Raw genomic sequence first — 19309 nt, forward strand, 5'->3', positions numbered from 1 at the left:
GCGGCAGCGGCGGCTCTTCGGACTAATCATTTTTTGTATATACTTTCAACTCGTGTGTACAATTACGTATATACCGAAGTCGAGAGCGAGCGAATCCACGAAATCACATCGTAGTTATCCTTCGCCAACACCTTCGCAAATCTCGCTGAAGCTCTGAATCATATTATTATTACATAAACTCGCATAAACTCGGACCGCTCGCGTCCACCCGCGCAGCAGCGGAGTGCAGGCAACGTCTCCGCCCAACTGTGTACCTATATACTATACCTATATATAATGTGTGCCAGCAGCAGTATCGCGCGTGTATGTGTGAGTCGCGCTTGGTTCTGCGAGCGCGCAGACAGCGAGAGAAGTAGTGGGGAATCGTCGGGAGATCGGCGCGAATTCGAAAGGCGCGCTTGAGGCCACCAGCCAGTCGCTGTCGGCGCGTCGCGCGACGCACAGCTCTCTCTCTCTGTCTCTGCTATTTAACTTTTATTGTTACAACGAAAAAATATTCCAGCCGCGCACACCTCTCTCGAACCGGCGCGCTCTTATCGTACGACGCACGAGTTCGCTTATCGACAGGAGAGAAATAACCTTATCGCCGATTTGTAAATTTATTAACAAAGGTATATAAAAAAAAGTGTGTTACTTGTCTCAGTGAAAGTGTCGAAAAAAGGAAAAAGAAAATTGCAACGCATAATTGTTGCATACTCAAGATCGTTGCGTTGTTGTGTTTCGTTTTTGTTTCTGTTTCGTCTTCTTGTGTTAATTTTGTCCACAGCAGCGACGGCATCGATCGATAGTCAAACACACATGAATATGTATGAATCGTTTTTTTTTCTGCTTCACGCACGCACGAATCTCACTTCACTGGATGAAGGAAAATAGCGAAGATTCAGTGTTATTTCGTTTCAAAATCTCGACGTCACTGCCAGTCGAGAATATCATTATTATTATTAGGCCCGAAAGTGGCGAAAGTCATAAACGTCGCCTTATCAACTGTTAACAGCGCACAAGCGACTCTCTCGCATACGTCCACACGTTTCTCGTATCGAGTTACCTTCTACACACCGCTTGATTATATTATTCGAGCATGAGCTCCGCGACAAAAGGAGTCTCTCGGCGTACGTTGTACGTATTGCTCGACGTGCTGCTGCTTAGTCATTTCGTCAGTTGTCAATTTACGAGATTAAGTTTCTTCGGACTTTTTTACGGCGACGACAACGACGACGACAACGACGACGACAACGACGACTGACGGAGACAGGAAACGCACCGTACATCACATATAGACAAACGCTTTAAACTCGTGGAATACCTAAAAACGGATTAACGTCACTCCGCAGCAGAGCTCTTGATTTTCAAAATACACTTTCGAATCGCTTATGGTCGGCGTTTATAAACAGCTTATAGTTAGTTAGTTTAAAATTAAAACTGCTTAGAAAAGCTGCTGCTGCTGCAGCATCGAAGCCACAGTGTACGTAATTAAACACTTGTAGTATCGAACCTCGGGAGTGAGTATAAAGCTGCACTTCGCATCGAATACTGCTGCGCTATAAGAATACGTAATAATGCGCGCGACGGACTAGCCGTTCGCGACGTGCACACGTGCGAAAAATTATACACACATCTGCACCTCGTACTCTGCATTCTCGTGACGGAGTGTGTAAACACATGTCTGCGCTTCGTCGTCGAGCGTATAGTCTTGCACATTTTTTCATTGTTTTTCTTTTACACATAACCTCGTCGTGACGTTAAAGGAAGTTTCGAGTTGTACTTTGGACTTATTATTATTTTAACTATGCTATCGCGATTGGGTGTCGTATTTTCGTATCGTTATCGGTCCCTGCCACTCTTCTGACTCATTCCCTAGATTGTTCACCTCGAGCAACCTCTTTTTTTTTTAATTTTTCTCTTTCGATCTTAATCGACGCACTATTGTTTGGTGAATTCACTCGATCGATGGCCTTTTATTTTCGAAAAAATGTCCTAAAATCTCAAAACGAGATAATCTCGTATGCGCAATGTGCGCGACAGTCGTCGTGTTTTCTAATCGCTTCAAAAACTGCCTTATGTATACGCGGCGCAGGTTATTGAACCGTTTATTTCGCGAGCGATCGAGGTCGGTAAAATAAATATACTCTTCATACGAATCCCAATCATCAATTAGGCAAATTATTTTCGATTGGGCATATGTATTATAAATTCGCGAGAGCTCGGATTCTCTCTCGAAAGACTCGATGAAAAATGAAAAAATTAGCAAAATCGATCGTTAATTTTCCATCGACTGCTTATAAGCGCGCGTAGTGTCGTTCAATAATTTTCTCTCGATATTTTATTTTGCTTTTCAATTGAAATAAATTTTGCGCACACACGCGCAATAATAATAAATATAATGATAAAAATAACAATAAAATTGATCATTGAAAATATATTCGCTCGCGCAAAGTTCATACAACGGAAGCTCTTCAACGCTTGATAACAGCAGAAGCTCGCGCGTACGGAATGTAAAAACAATTCGCGTATTGTCATTTCGCGAAATATACACATTTGTGTATATGCCATTGCATATGTACGCGAAGAGAGATATAATTTTTTTTTCTCTGTCTCTCTCTTTTTCTCTCTATATTTCTCCTCTCTTTCGTATCCTAGTGAATATTTTCCAGGCCACGTGGCTCTATTCAAACACAGCGATAATTAACTCACTTATTATTAACCGTGCGCCATTCGACGCGATGTATACTGTATAATATATAACCGCGAAACCGATGAATATTTCAAATGGCGATCGTCGTCGTACCCGCTAGCTCAATGATCCATTACGCGTAGAAGCAATTAATTTCGAAAATGCCAAACTCCCGACCATCTCTCTCAGCATTTAAATGAAAAAAAAAAAAAAAAAAAATCCACATATTTCGCTGCGAAGAAATTACACACCTTGGCGCGCGCGCGCTTCGAATTAAGAGTATCCATACATCTTCATCCTGTAGTATACACCTCTATATACGGTCGCGAAAATGCGATGCATTTATCTCTCTTTCCCGTTTGGCGGCGCGAGTTAAGTGGATCGATCGGGAATCCTCGCGAGCTTGACACGCGCCTCGTGTATGTAAAAGCAGCTGGCGTTTGTCTGAGCGTAACGCAAAAAGAATAGGTAGGAGTCGAGACAGGCGCACGCGGTCCGGTGCGTACCTGTGTATTTTACTACCAGCGCCAAAATATATCGAGAGAGAGAGAGAGAGAGAGACGAAATACTTGGAATGTGTGACGTCGTTAAACGGTATAGATGCAACAGCAGGTCTGAACAATTTTTTCGTCGGCTATAATTGTCCTTTTGAAAACGCTTAGTTCGTTAGTTCGTTAATCATTTTAATAGGAGCTAATTTTTATTCAAGTTAATAAAAATTATCGTTGAGGTTTGTAAAAATGTACAGCTTAGGTTTATAATTTACTGACTTCAACGAGTAGCAGCAGCTGTTGTTTCGTTCAATTTACGGAAAAAAAGGTGCTCTTAATTAATCAGGCAAATCAACGAACGATAACAATGCATTATCCTGTAAACCGGTAAAATTGGAAATTGCAATCGACTGCGCTGCTGCATATATACACATACGCACGTATGCAACGCGTGTCAAATTATATAGAAATTGAAGAGAAAAAAAAAATCACTTCGATCATGCTGCTGCAACGTACGCGAGGAGAAACGAGTTTGAACGATCATCGCGTAATACTGCAATCATTGCATAATAATTTAAATATATATAATACACGAGACGGGAGTTAACGAAGAAGCTTAAAAAAAAAGGAGCTAAATATAGGCGACAGACGATGTTATATTATAAAGATGCGAAGGGCGCGATACGAAAACCTGCTGCTGCTGCTGCACCGAAACGATTACTGTTATTTTACCCATGTCGCTCGGGCGGCACCGCAGCCGAGGAGGAGCACTGGAATTAAGCGTCGAGCGCTGAACGCCAAGAAAAAGAAGAGTAGAGAGAGAAAAAAAAAGAAGTCGGATACAAGCGCTCGCGTACGTAAGGAGGAGGCGCAACCGAGAGGCAGAAACGCGCGCGCAGGGCAAAAAGAAAGGACTTAATAATACAATGAGCAGCAGCGAGAACTGCATGCGCGCGCTTGAACGCAAACAATAGCTGCCAGTTTCGAGCGTGCGGCCAAACTGTGCACGACCGTATATATATAATGCGAACTTTTTAATTTTGCACCGGTGATAATTGAATATGCATGCGCGCGGCCGTTTATATAACTATATATATACAAACTGAGCATGAGCTTGCAGCACAGCCGTGAGAGCCAATTGAATTGAACTACGTGTTTTCGCGTGTTTTTCTTTAAGTAGACTCGATTGACAGATGGGAATGCTATGCAGCGCGTCTGCGTTTCTCGGCGACGACGCGGCTGGCTATATAACCTTGGAAGTGCTGCTATGCCGAGCAAGTGACTCGCGCGCATCGAGCTATTTTCAATGAACGGGCCAATATAAAGCGTTTCTTTCACCGGGGCCGGAGAGAAAAGCTTTAAAGATAACGTTTTCTGGAACTTCAATTACACTTTGACATCGCGAGCGCGAAAACACGATATTACGCGTCGCGTTTATAGTGTAGTAGCGCGCGGAAAAGTATTCGAAAAAAATAAAGTAAAAGTGTATCATGGGATATCGAAGAAACGTGTTTAATGGATATTATATATTTTTTGCATCGGTACACGATTTTTATATATTACACACAGTCAGCAGCGATAAATCCCGGAGACGAAGACGAAACGAATCGCGAAGTAAAAAAAAAAGGTAAATAAATATGTACATAAAGCCTCATAGATAATGATGCAGCGGAGAATGAAATAAGAACTTTTGAGCAAGCCGAGGTATCGAATTCACGCACGGCTCGACGATAACCAGAGACGCGACGCGCTTATACGTTTATAAGTGCAGCACAGACACGGCAGCAGCAGCAGCAGCAGCGCGAAAAGTGCGAAAAGCGAGAAAGAGAGATAAGAGTCCGAGAAGAAAAGTGCCGGTCGTCGCTCGGATCGATTTGAAGATTTCGTGAAATGGTGTTGTATACATATAATGTATGTGTGTGCTCAGACATTACGCGTAATGCGCATTCCATTCAAATTTCCACGCGTCGATGCTCCAGCGATTTGTGTAAACTTGTATTATATACGCGTCGTGCAGGCTTTACTTGGCTAAATCGACGCCGCGCGTCAAAGCCATGAGATTACGAAAACGAGCTTGCGCGACGACTCGTTTCTTATATGGCGCGGTTTTTTTAACGAGTCCGCGCGCGGGCGAAAAAATGCAGTTTTTAATATTTAGACGCTCTTTGCGAGCGAGTCGTCGAAGCGAAATAAAAAATGAAAAAAAAAAAAAAATAATAATAAAACGAACAAGTGTTCGAAATGTTATGCGAGTGCCGTAGTACACCACAGCTTGATCGCGAGCTTCGTCGTAAACAGTTAATCGGCTACTTTTTAAGTTCAAGTACTTCGAGTATATATCGGCAAAGTGGTTAATCACTTCCTGGCGACTTCTGGTCGTTCTGTATAGTGACTGTTACAAGCTAGACGCGCTCAATTATGAAAGTAAAGTCATCGTACAATCTGCTCTCTCTCTCTCTCTCCTGTACTGTGTGTCTCTTTTCACGTTGGTTTTTTTTCTTCTCGCAGTTATTAACAAGTGTCATTGTGGGCTCAAAAAATTTTCGCAGCACTGGAAAAAAACAGAAAAAAACGTGAGAAGGCCGAAAAAACATCCGCGAACCGGCCGACGGCTTCGCTTTTTTCGTTACGGCACCGAAGGATTTGATCGATTTCGGATTCGGGTCAACGCGACGACTATAGTTTCGATTTTTTTTGAGAATTGGAAAATGGAAATTTTTTCCATTTTTCTTCGAAAATACGATAATTATACAATCGTGCGTGAAACATTTTCCAGGCAACTTTGTTAGCTGTGCATCAATTCATAAACACACACACACACATAAGCAAACACTTGATCGACGTTGAATATTCCATCAAAAGTGTGCCCATCACACGATGCTCGCTGTATGCATGTAGTTATACCATAAGTGTATTCATCGACAAATAAGTCAAAGTATTTCAGGGAACGCGCGATGGTCGGTCGAGCGATCAGTGAAAGAGAGTGAGGGAGAGAGAGAAAAAAGTCGGCGCGCTCTCGGGCAAATGGCATCGCAAACATTGGACAAAGAGCGTGCACAATACGTAAAAAGGAATCCTGCTCAACTACGTACTTACTACATCTTCTTATATGTTATACCAGTGATACTCGAAAGTATATTAAAATTTCGCGAAGCGTAATATAAAATTTATGTAAGGAGCTTGCCGAGTTTTTTTTCTTGCATTTTTTATCAATTGCTCACTCGTAGTCGTCCATCGCGTCGAGGATTCGTAACTAATTTTAACTTTGGAAATTTATATTATATGCATCGTGACAAAATTATACTTGTGTGACGCGAGTTGGAAAATGTATATATGAAACGCACCTAGCAACACGCCCGAGTTAGTAAGCAATGAATAATATTAATTTAGAAAATCATTTTATATTTAACTTAGAGATTCCAAAAGAGGAGCTATTGAAGTTTCAAGTCAAATAAGTAATACCTATCGATTTTCAATAAAATTTCACGCGCGACAATATCCACGCAGCGATTTCCTTTCCCGCGCGCATTCAACTGATATTACGGAACGAACGTATCCCGATGGATATATCGAAATGAGTAATAACTAAAAAAAGATCCATTCGCCAATCCTCTACCAGCGCGTTAACACGTATAGTTATTATATCGACGACGATCGAGTGGATGCGTGGCAAAAGGCGCGGAATAAATGAAAACTGACACCGGCAGAGACCGATTTACGTAAGGATTTTCATTAATTAATGAGTGTAAACGACGGGGGGAGGCTTCGCGTTGTGTCGTTGCCTCGCTCTCGAGAGCGGAGAAAAAAAAAGACCTATCCACTTCTTACTGTCGAGTCGGTGCGCGTCTCGCGATTGAATACGTATTTTTTTCGCACTCCATAGAATTCGCTTTTAATTGAATTTAATTTGTGTGTGTGTGTGCAAAATACAACGCGGAGATCGTTTCTATAATTAATATCCCACCGCCAACCTATAAAAATCGTCGTCGTCGTCGTCGTCGTCGTCGCATCGCATTACAATTTCAATCGCCGGCATTTACTTCCTCGACGATCGCGCCGCGACCATTGTGCAACTCGGAGCTCTTGAACTTCGCGGCTGAATTGCACTGTGGCATTTATAAAACGATATCGACGCAAAGAGCGCAAAAAAAAAAAGGAGGAAAAATACCTAGTAAATCATCGGACGCGTGCAATATACAATCCGTCGTTACAGCACGTGTAAAACTATGATAATACGTGCCAGAGACAGTGCCTACATATCGGAGAAACGAATCACACTGCGAGTCTCTACTAAAGTTCTTCAAGCTGATTGCTCAATTTGCTCGAGCTGCATTGCGCCGAGTCACACATACAGTCGTCGCTGTAGCTCACGCACGATATTATAACGATGTTTACAGTTGCCGAGAGGATCGCACGAGTAGTTGTTGCACTGCTGCAGCATTAAAGTAGTGTGTGCGTATACAGCAGACTGTACCACGACGACGTTAGTAGCGGTGTACGTTGCATCGTGCGTCGGGAGTATATATACGTATATACGTATACTATAATATGCATAGTGCGCAGTGTGTATACACAAACATCTCGGAGGCTTGTTGTAATATAGCGTCGTCGACGTCGTCTCTGTAACACAACGGAAAGGCAGAGAAATGTGACGCGCCGTAGTATATGTATATGTAGTGTACGCGCATGTTTACGTATTACGTGCAGCAGCAGACGTACGTCTATATAGCTTGCAGGTATTTGTTCAACCTCGATGCCACGACGTTGGCAGTTGCGGCTCGATTGTTTTTCTCTCGCATCGAGGAGTAGGAGGATTTTTGCCGCATTCGTGTACGTCGATGATTTTTACCCGCCTGAAAGCTCATAATATCGCGCGCGCGAGATCCGTAAAAAGCTCGCTCGCGAGTTTTCTCGGAAAGGCACGCGGCAACGCAGGGCCCTCTCGAAAGCGCGGCCGGGCTTATAATATACACACACACACACACACAAGTTCTCGGAATGCAAATATAGCACGTAGAGCTAGCTACGTTCCTTCTCTCCTCCAGCCTGCTGGAGAACTTGGGTTCGAGCGAGCTTAACTCAAACAGAGAAAAGCATATGCTTGCGAGTGAGCTAGTAGTAGCTTCGATCATGTTTGAGAGAGAGAGAGAGAAAAGTACGAGGATACATCTCTCTCTGCGCCCGGTGAATTTTTGAACTCGAAGCCTTGTTATATTATCTTTTCTTTTTTTCCTTCTTTCCTTTTTTTTTCTTTTTTTTTGAATAACTCTCCGGAAAATACAACATTTTATTTTCGAGGGACTATAACATACTTCAGAGAGGCGATTACGTATAAATGAAGGTGAAATATTTCCAAGCCTTATCCGCAATTGACTGTACGTACTCTGTACATCGTACCCAACCAAAAGTAATCATCATCGCGTTGTTGTATGTAGGCTTTTTCGTCACGCGTCCGAGTTCATTGCGGCGTGTGTATATAAACAAATGACGCACAATTGTCACGCACACACATTTATATAGCAAAGTATTGGCTTCGCCCAATGCCATGATAATCACATCGCATCGCATTTCCATTATTGCACGTTCTTCTTGTGTGTGCATGCGTACACGTGGACAGGTATAACAAGTGAATACATAATACACGCAAAGACAGAGAGACGATTGCAAAATATACGCACGATAATATAATCATGCGATGTAATGCTCGTTCGTGATGAAACGAGTGCTGCTCGTTTGTTATTGGAAAAAAAGTATTTATGACAACTTGATGAACGCGTGACGTATAATAATAGCACGTGGGGATAGAAAAATTGCAAAAACAAAAACTTTGAGCCCTGGACTTTGTATTCTTTTCTCTCTCTATCTCGATCTTTAAAAAAAACATGGACGATGTATCGATGAAATGAAAAAAAAATATTCGCACCCTCGCTGTAGCTCTTCGGCGGATTAGAAAAACCATATAGCGTACGTGGCGGAGTCATATAGAAATCTGTTGACTTTCTCGTTGAAGTGAATAACGCAACGCGCCTGTTTATAATTTCTTTCTCTCTTTTGTTCGATATTATATGCATAATATATGAAATTTGCGCAAAACGTAAACACTATAAATATCAATTTCAGTTGAATTTCGAGCATAATATGTGCGCTAGGCGTACGTATAAATAGAGGCACGGGCATCAATCGATAAAAGCATGCACGTATGCGTGTATGTAGGTAGCGCGGGTGTGTGTATGTGTGCAGTGCATCGAGTGTAAAACAAATGTAAATACGCGCGCAGATATTTTCGCAGAGGGTACCTACACGAGAGAGCTGCATACGTGCATGCACAGGCGGCTCTCGTCGTCGTGGGAGGGCGTCAATCAATGACAATCCATACACGCTATTAATTTTTTACAAAAGTATATAGCATTGAGTGCGCGCCGCGGAGAACTTCGACCCAATTACCCATCGCGCTCGTAAAATACAAAACAGCAGCGTGTCAACGCGTGAGCTTTTTTTCTCTCTTGTTTTTTTTTTTTTTTTTTTTTTTTGTCGTTGTCTAGCTCTATTGTTTCGATCCGAGAGAGTTTATTTGTTATTTTGTTTTATTTTTTTAATTAATTTTGTAAAAAATTTTGTAACGACAATTATCAACGACAAAATATTTTGTGATTTCAGGGTAAAAATATTGCAAAATCAACGGGCACAACGTGAAGCGATCGCTCTTCCAACAGCAGCAGCGACCGTGACTACGCACAACGAAGAATCGTATAAATAGTGATCGTCGATCATGTGAGAATCGTTAAATAAGTGTCACCGCAGTGTGTGTGTGCCGTGCATAGTTTCTGTGCTGCTGCCGCGCGTGTGACAAGAAAAAAGAGGAAGAAGAAGAAGAAGAAAAAAATGCCCCACGGCCGAGTGCACAACAACGACGAGGAAGAAGCAGCAGCAGCAACAGCAGTAGCAGCGAGAAAAACGATGAGGAGCAGCGAATGCCAATACTACTACCGCTACTGCAACTATCACTGCGACGAAGCGTGAACGATAAGTTCAAAAAATGAGAAAACGAAGAGCAGCAGCAGCAGCAGCAGCGACGACGACTTGGCCAAGACTATGGCCGGTGCTGGTCTGCATCGTCGCGCTGGAAATGACGGCCACGGGCCGCGCCGCGCTGGCCCAGACCAAGTGCATCGCGGCCCCCTGCACCTGCGACGAGTTCGGCCGGCTGCTGTGCGATTGCAAGGATTCGCCACAGGTAATAACGACGACAACGACGACCATGATTATGATGATAATTGGAAGGGGGGGCGAAGCGCGAGGCAGCAGAAAAAGAGATGTGCTCGCATATAATTATGCGCGTAATTATTTCGTCATACATCGTACGTACGTATAGGGCTAATCTGAATGAAAAGGAGGGAAGCGCAAAAGAAAGAGTATATACGCACGAGAGCTAGCTAGAGAAGAGAAAGAAACGAGAGGAAAGGAAGGATCTTTTTCCTTTTTTATATGCGGTCGAGATCGGAGCTCCGCTACACAGTAGCAAGTTCTTCTCTCTCTCTGTCTGTCTCTCTTTTTTTGTCAAGAAATGAGCATGCACGTCGTTCCTCAACACGAGCTATATAGGTGTAGATTCCTCTTGTCGCGCTTCCGCTTCTACTACTACTATTTTTTTTTTTTTCACTCCGAGACTATTGTACACCAGCAGTACAGCGCAGCACAGCGTTGCTATTCTGGTATATAGCAGCAGCAGAGCTATCCCACGAACTCCGAGGGACAGAGGGAGTTTTAGGTACTTGATACATAATATATATATGAAACATAGGAAAAGGCACCGGGAGAGAGAGAGGCAAATGTCTTTTGTGCGCGACTATTATTATTTAACGTCCGGCGCGTCATTTTTCGCCGTACGTACAACTTCGTTATAATATATATCGCGTAACGTTGCGTCCATCTCTCGTCACCGGCGCGCGTATTCTTTAATGTATGCGTATAATACAGGAGGCAGAGTTCATTGTAAATATAAAGGAACGTCGAATGATTCATTCATCGAGCTACATGATGATAATAACTAAATCTCTCTCGAAAGTCGACGTTCTTTTCTTTTTTTTTCATCATCGCGTTAATATACACAACCACATGATATAACTGCGATGATAAACTGAGACTGCGTCATCAATCTCCTAACGTATAACACTACACACACCTCGCGCGTGACACTCGAGAAGCTTTGAGGTGAGACACCTCTGGTCGCGACGGTGCATCGCATACACACAGACTCGAGCGCTGCAATAATATATATATACGTATAAACGTAAACCGAAAATACTCCTTACGTATTCCTCGTATAGCACGCCTCCTCCTCGGGCTCGCTGCGGTAATTTTTCTCTCGCTCGCTCGACTCCGGGATGAAAAATTCATCCGCGACCCCCTTTTTTTTCGCCCGAGACACGTAGATGCAATCCTTTGCCCACCGCCGCTGCTGCTGCTGCTGCACGCAACGCGTATTTATACGCACACACAAACACACTTACACACACACACACACACACACACACACACACACACACGGAAAGAGTATAGAGCAGAGAGCGTAAAAGCCACATCCAGCCGATAAATGATCGTCTCTCGCTCTCTCGTTATGTTTACGAGGCGGGAGGAGAGTTTATAAGAGGATATAGGTTCAATGGCTGCTGCTGCTGCTGCTGCTGCTGCTTGTTGTACGATACAAACTGCAGCGCACGAGCGACCACTGATTGAATGAGTGATCGCGGCCCGATCGACGGAGATCGGCCTCTCCTATATAGACGGCCCTTGAATGGGGATCGACGACGATGACTTTGACTCGCTGCTGACGCTCGGCTCGAGGCGCATAAATTATGAAAACGTCATCTTCGAGTCGAACGGAACACTTTTTTTTTACGACGGCCCGCGAATAATAAACGTAAACAATCTTCGGCTGCGTACGCGGTAATAAGTTAGCGATATATAAGTTCGTTAATACAACGCTCACGGGCGCGCTGGACAATGGGGCGTTGCGAGAGAGCTGCGCACCACGAGATAAATGCTCGAGAGGCTTCGTATAAACATTCGACCGGTTTTTTCCCCTCCACGCTGCACGCGTACGCGCAACAATTACGTTTCGTCCCGTTCGACGATATAATATATTTCAATGAAATGTCACTCGCAATCGGTGAACGCGCTGCACTTTCGGCGGCGGCGGCCATTTATTAACGATCCTGCAGATGACGAGGTTATCTCCGGACGCGCGTGCTTTCTTGCATGTGTGTAAAAGCCTCGATAGGTCCGCGCGCGCATAATAATACCTGCAGTTCACGTGCCAAAAGGAAGAGCTCGAGGACGTCGCAGCTGCCATTAAAACTAGGACAAACGACGTCCTATCGTTAACGACGATTCGGGATCTAAGATTTTATTACGACGACGCCGTGCGGCTGTACATATAAAGCCTATTGATTTATGTCGCTTACTATACGTATATATTTGATGTATAAACGTCATAAAGAGAGCCGGCGGAATAAATTTAGACGTTTTTTTTCTCCAAAGCTCGTGGACCTCTATATGATATAACAATGCTCTACTCGAGATAACGCAGCGCTCGCGCTAAGTATATATTACGAGTATATCGTGAACTCCAGCTTGCAGCGACCCGAGGACGCGATGCTGGTCAATTCCTGCGTATAGAGGTCGTAAATGTCCACCAACACACACGCGCGCGCGCGCGCACGTGCGAGCGTAAAATGAAAAATAACGCGTCCAATTAACGCGTTACGGTTACGAGAACGCGAAGAGAGACAGAGAGAGAGGGAGAGATATATATATAAAACGCACAAAACTTTGCGCACGTACAAGCGAGGAGTACTTATATATTATTACACGTCGAAAAATTATTATATAGCACCCCAACCTGCAACCTACCCGTGCGAATTGTGCCGAAATGATTAAGAAAGTGATTAAAATCGTTTACGAGCTGCGCGCCCCGCGCGATATAATAAATTTGTCGGACTTTGTCGTTACGAGTCGATCGATCGAATAGCTTTCAATTGTTGCTATTTACTCGCGCCGCAGAGTCGAGAGGGGGGGGGGGCCACCGAGAGTATTTGTTTTGGCTGAGTTGATTAATCTCGACTCGCATATGCTAATAAGCAAACAGTTACGCGCGCGTCGTTGTTGATTCGTGTACGTATAAATAAATTCGTACTACACGGCTCACGGCTTTAAAAATATAATAATTCTGCAACGAATCTCTTCAAAGTCGAGAGCGAGATACGAATGCGCGCGGCGCAACGAGTCTCGCAATATTTATTAAGGCTTTTAAAGAACGATGACATAGACGAATTTATAAGATGTAATACACAAGCCTCTTCTTGCGCGCTTGTGCTTCTCTCGAGGATAAAACGATTGTGCATGCGTTAGACACGAGTGTCCGTCCGGCGTATAATATAATAATAATAAATATGCCGTATATACAATACGAGTAGGCGCGACTTTATGTAGCCAGTAATATATGACAGTGTATGATCCGTGCGCGGCAAAGAATGTGCATCTTGTCATTGAGATAAGGGTCCTCTTCGCTCTCTCTCTCATTTTATAACCGAGCACAAGTGGACGTTATAATGCGAAAAATTCGACGACGATTGAATACTTAACGCGCCTTTGGGTGCGAGTGGGGAAAAAACAAAGTCAGAGGCAAAATCAACGATCGAGCTCAAAAGCTCTCGTGTACGCAATAAAAAAAAAAAAAAAAAAGGACGGATGGTACGAACGAAAACTCTCTCACGCCGCTGCCCCGCTGCTGTCGAACCTTCTTTCTAAATAAACGATCGATACGCGCGTTGTTATATTACGATTTTTCACCAGCTGCACTTCTCTCTCTTTCGCGCGGTTGTAAATTTCGCGCGCTCGCGTGCGCGCTAAAAGGAGCAACGATTTTTTATTTTCAAATGAAAGTAAATTTGATTATCCTCGCGCTGCTGTTGGCGACGCGCTTTGACTTTGATCTCCGGCTGAATATTGCATGTTATTTTCATTAAAAAGTCTAGACTTTAATTAAAACATTATTTACCGGTTAAAAATTTGCCCGCGCGCGCCTGTCCATCCGGTGGTGCCTGCCTGCCTGCTGCTGCTGCGGACTCGAAAAGTCACGGTTTAGACGACACCGCGACGCGCAGAATGAAATTCAACTTTACTGCACATAATGAACTATATGCATGCCTGCGTGCGCGCGTTGTAAAAAAAAAATTAAATAAAACTCACCACCAACTCGCGCTCTTTGGCGTGAATTTATGGGTCTTTGACATAAAGCACGTGTAATAGCTATTGTGCATCGTATTTCGTCTTTTTAGAAAATATGCAGAAAACTTCCACGCCGCTTTTTCTTTCGAAAATTTTTATAGCATCAGTAACGTGACAACTTTTTGTTGCTTTCGCGTCGCGAAAAAATTGCGATGAAAAATTCTCCACGCATGGAGTTGTCTGGTCGAGTTATTCTCTCTCTTTCGCGCGCGCGCCTTTTATGATTTCGGCCAGCAGCTTTTTACGTCGACGTTAAACATATTGAAAAAAAAGAAAAAAAAAGTCAAGCTCAATTGTTGCGCGATTTGATTCGGCGCGACGAGCGATGAATGCAGAGCAAACAATGCGTGTTTGACCTATAAGTGGTTATATCTATGTGCATGTGTTTGCTCACGGCCTAAGCCGCCTAAGCTCTAAACTCGGGGATTCGATTGCGAATTCTCTCGTAGCTCTCTATTAGCAATTCTTCAAGGTTTTCGGCGCCTCTCATAGCTCCGCGAAGCTTCGGCTTTAATAATGCGAAATAATTTATCAATGAACATCGCGCACAAGGTGGGCTTTTATGTATCTTTGTTGGTGTGCGCAGCGTACATCGGAAAATAATAATCGAGGCCAGCTCGTGCGCGCAGTTTCGCAGGGTATAAGCGACACACATACTGGCACGTCAGTATTTTCGCGTTGCGAAAAGTAGCACGGCACGTGTTATCCTTAAAATAAGTAGTCCCAAATGCGTACAACCATTTCGTGGCAATTACTCATCGATACTCATCAATTTTGAAATCTCAATGCCATCGCAGCAGTACAGCGCCAGGCTATATCATCGTCGGGCGCGAGCTGCTCGTCACCGCGTGGGCGCGCGCGCTTATACACACACATCGCGAATACCCATTTCAACTACTCTCCTGGCAAAATGTTAAAGTAGAGAGAGAGAGAGAGAGAGAGAGAATCGATCGACATTATAGGGTTACATAAAAAGAGAGCTTAGTCGCGTAGTGGCGTATATATACATATATAAATCGATGAGTGCTCGCTGCGCTCTTTTAACGCGCTCTCTCTACCGCCGCTGCTGCGCTATCCCGACGTTCATCTAGCACGATAAAAAGTCGCTTTTTACGCTCGATGGCTATCGATACATCGGCGCACGCTTAAAGAGTATCCGCCCTGAAATTGGAAAATCCACGATAAGCCGGTACGCGCGCGGCTAAATGCTCTGCTCTCTATCCGCTGTGATAAAAAAAAAAAAAAAAAAAATTAAAAAATAATTTCTGGTTTTTCGGGTAAAATCTCGATTGAGCCGCGCTGTTGCGCGCTGTTGTCGTCGTATCCGTTTAACGCGATACGAGGGGAAACGATCAATTTTACATAAACGATGGCAAAACAACTTTGTCGTTCGTTGCGAGCGGATTGGCCTCGGAAGCGAGTATGTTTCATTCGTGCTTTCGGAAAAGTTGCTATCATTCTAATTGAAAATATCAATGTTATCATCGCCTTCAAATACGTACAAAATACACAATACAGTTAATGAAAATTATAGGCTTACATGGAAAGTGTTTTAAGAACGTATTCGATATTATTCCAAGTACTACGCGGTACACTGACCTACAAAGATTATTTCCTTTTAGCTGTATATAGGTACAACTTTTTTTTTCGAAAAAGACCTCGCGCGCAAAACTTTCATTCGGTTTAATGACCTATAAAAAAAAAGACGATGTCACCATTAGCGTGTGTATATATAGTGTAACCACGTGATTTACCTCCCCACGCCTCTCTCAGCTGGATCTCTGCCTTTGTTATCTGAATTATTCATATGAAAATAAGCTGATAATACATTTAATAGCTTCTGAAAAATCGTGTCCCTTCCAACGGCTCTCTCGTCTATAATTATTTAAATCTGACGCTCGTTAAATCCCTCGTCGTCGTCGCGAGCAGTTATATAGTGCGAAAATCCGATAGAGCCAGAGCTGGTATTATCGACGAGCTGAGACAGAGAGCGAGAGAAGAAAAAAAAAATGTCGAACGTAGAGAAAAGAAATGTTTAAGCCTCGGAACTCCGTTCGGGGCGATCGATCGCAACGTTTGTCCCGAAAACTTCGCTCGCTCGAAGTCGGGACCATGATAATAATGATAATATCAGCAAAATCACTGTTCTAATTGGATATAGGTACGGAGGCGATTCGTCGTACGTGTATGCGGAGGAATCATCCGACGCTTTCGCATATAACTAATATATAAGGCAGGCGGTGTGGCCCGGCGGATGGGCATTAAGAAACTTTGCTCGGAACGGACGCGCGCGTGTGTGTGCGATGACGACTTTGACGCTGTGAGATACGAAACTATTACCCAAGAGGTGGTCCTCTATTGTCCCTCACGATGCGAGCGTAAGCAAATTGATGAAAGTTTGTGCGCGGAAGCATTTGCGATCCAGCGCGTTTAATTGGCTCCACACACACACACACACACACCCCCATACGACTCTATATATTGCGTGTCCAATAAGCGATATTAACCGAAAATTTGCATTTCTCTCTCTAGGAACTGTACCTGACGTCGGAAGGCGAGCATCCCCTGGCCAGGCACACGAGTCGCATCAACGTCACCAACTGCCCGAACGTCGTGCTGGCCAACAATAGCCTGGCCCACATGGACGGCCTCGTCTCGATCGATCTCATCAACGTGGCCAATCTCACCCTCCTCAGTCACAGCTTGAAACTGTCGCCCAAGGCCACGCACGTCCTCGTCGCCGTGCGCAACTCGAGCTTGGCCGAGCTACCGAGCAATCTGTTCCACGGCAACATCGAGACCATCGACCTGGAGAACGTCCACGTGGACGACGTCATGTCGTTCGCGTTCGCCAATCTGTACGAGACGCAGCGCATCAGCCTGACCAATTGCCATCTGGCGCGCATCGAGCAGCAGGCCTTCAAGAAGTTCGACGTCAAGTATCTGCACGTCGTCGGGGGCACCTTCGGCTCGGAGCAGGTGCTCAGCAGGACGATGCACGACGTCGAGGTCTACGAGAAGTTCATGCTGAGCGGGGTGCGCATGGGCCAGGTGCACAGCTCGGCCTTCATCGTGCGCAAGCCCCTCAACTTCATGCTCGTCAACAGCCACGTGGACAGCCTCGAGTCCGAGGCCTTCGACGTCACGATCCGGCGGACCGTCCACATCAAGAACAACACCCTCGGCAGCGTGGCTTTCGGCGCCTTCCTGTCGATCCGCGCCGATCCGGAGAACAAGCCGAGCGGCGGCGCCTCGAGCCTCCACAAGCTCACCTTCGGCAACAACAGCCTCGGCGACTTCGAGGAGGGCTCGCTGATATTCGACCGGACGAGCTTTCACACGGAGCTCAGCAACGTGCTGGTGAATCAGAGCTGCGACTGCGAGCGGCTCGCCACCTGGAAGGGCCAGATCCTCAACTACACCAACGCCCACGCCCGGCGGATCACCTTCCTCGACAGCACCAACATAGTGGCGCCTCCCTTCGCTCTGGAGTCCGGCTCGGAGGACCCCGAGACGTTTCTCTGCGTCGAGGACTGGGAGAGCGGCCAGCGGGCCAGCTTCGTCGACTACGAGCTGCGCAAGTGCGCCCTGAGCGGCTCGATGCTGCTGCTCATCTCGGCGGTGTCGGGCCTGCTGCTGCTGCTGCTGATAGTCGGCTGCGCGACGGTCTACTGCTGCAAGCGGCGCGGCGGTCGCGAGGACCAGCAGAAGCAGCGCTGGATCAGCGTGCCGACCACGGCGCCGGACGTCGTCGGCAAGGACGCCAGCCAAGCTGTTGGTGGTGGTGGTGGTGGTGCGAGCAACGGCCATCATCATCGTCACCCGAAGGAAGCTCTGAGCGGCCAGCAAAGTGGCGGCGGGGGCCCCGTCGACAGCCGCATCACCATGGTCGTGCCCGACGGCCGACTGTATCGCGAGACCGAGTTCCACGTGATCGTGGAGAAGGCCGAGCCCCTCACCACGGAATTGTAACGAGAAGCGTCGCGTGCCAGCACGTTGGGCCACGCGGGAAGCCGTCGTACGGTGACTGCTGCCCACCAACACCACACCGGCACGCGACAAAGAAATTCGGTCGACCGACAATTGAGGCAGCAGCGACAGCGTCAGCATCAGCAGGGCGGCTCTACTCTACTCTTTCAGCAGCAGCAGCAGCAGCAGCAGCAGCAGCAGCAGCAGCAGCAGCAGCAGCAGCAGCAGCAGATGCAGATACAGCAACTGCAGCATCAGATGTCCGTCGAGGACGCCAACGTTGTTGACGCGGCCAAAATTTACAGACTGTGACACGAGGCAACGAGCTGCTGAATCGCCGCCGACGATCGCGAGTACCACTACTGCTCGACAAAGTATAATAATAATAATAATGTAAACGAGAAGGAAAGTAGAGTTTAAGCGACAAGTGACCAAAGCCCATGAATGCGTGAGTTGTGAATATTATACATATTAAATATAATAATTGAATACGATAATTGTACGTTGGAGTAAAAGATATTTTTTTCGCTCGACGATATGTGTGAGACTGAGAGAGAGTTATATGTGCGGATTATTAAAGAAGTAATGCTAACAATGTGTGCGTGCGCGTGCGCGTCTTTTCAGGTGCGGGATTTTGTGTACGATAATCCAAGAAGACAATTTTTTGTAATGTACGTTTAAAAACGAAACAAAAAAAAACAATACGATAATAAATTTATTACGACACAACTCGGATAAGTCTATAATAATTCGTAAGACGTAAATGGATGTGTACGCAATTATGCGCGCGACGGAAAAGACATAGACACGCGTAACAATGCGGACCTTATACGAGAATAAATAAAATATGTATTTTCGTTCTGTGTGTGACCGATATTATTATTGTAAA

At 45.1% G+C, this 19309-nt stretch overlaps 2 protein-coding genes across 3 annotated transcripts in view; one reads left to right on the forward strand and one right to left on the reverse strand.

Moving 5' to 3' along the window:
* Nucleotides 1-19309, reverse strand: part of LOC106652084 (E3 ubiquitin-protein ligase MYCBP2) — a 157251-nt gene that overhangs the window by 124482 nt on the left and 13460 nt on the right. The window lies entirely within an intron of this gene.
* On the forward strand, nt 429-19109 carry LOC106652080. The gene is made up of 3 exons (XM_014370824.2): nt 429-611; nt 9820-10396; nt 16984-19109. Exons 2-3 carry the CDS (start codon nt 10199-10201, stop codon nt 18421-18423), a joined length of 1638 nt encoding a protein of 545 aa, XP_014226310.1. The 5' UTR covers nt 429-611; nt 9820-10198; the 3' UTR covers nt 18424-19109.

This window comes from Trichogramma pretiosum, unplaced genomic scaffold, assembly GCF_000599845.2.
Source record: "Trichogramma pretiosum strain Unisexual culture from Peru unplaced genomic scaffold, Tpre_2.0 scaffold13, whole genome shotgun sequence".
In the NCBI taxonomy this organism is placed as follows: Eukaryota; Metazoa; Arthropoda; class Insecta; order Hymenoptera; family Trichogrammatidae; genus Trichogramma; species Trichogramma pretiosum.

Bases quoted from the DNA above. Each gene is read 5' to 3' on its own strand.
- LOC106652080 (XM_014370824.2), top strand. From the start codon at position 10,199: ATGAGAAAACGAAGAGCAGCAGCAGCAGCAGCAGCGACGACGACTTGG. The intron at 10,397-16,983 runs GTAATAACGACG...TTCTCTCTCTAG, and splicing joins ATTGCAAGGATTCGCCACAG to GAACTGTACCTGACGTCGGA.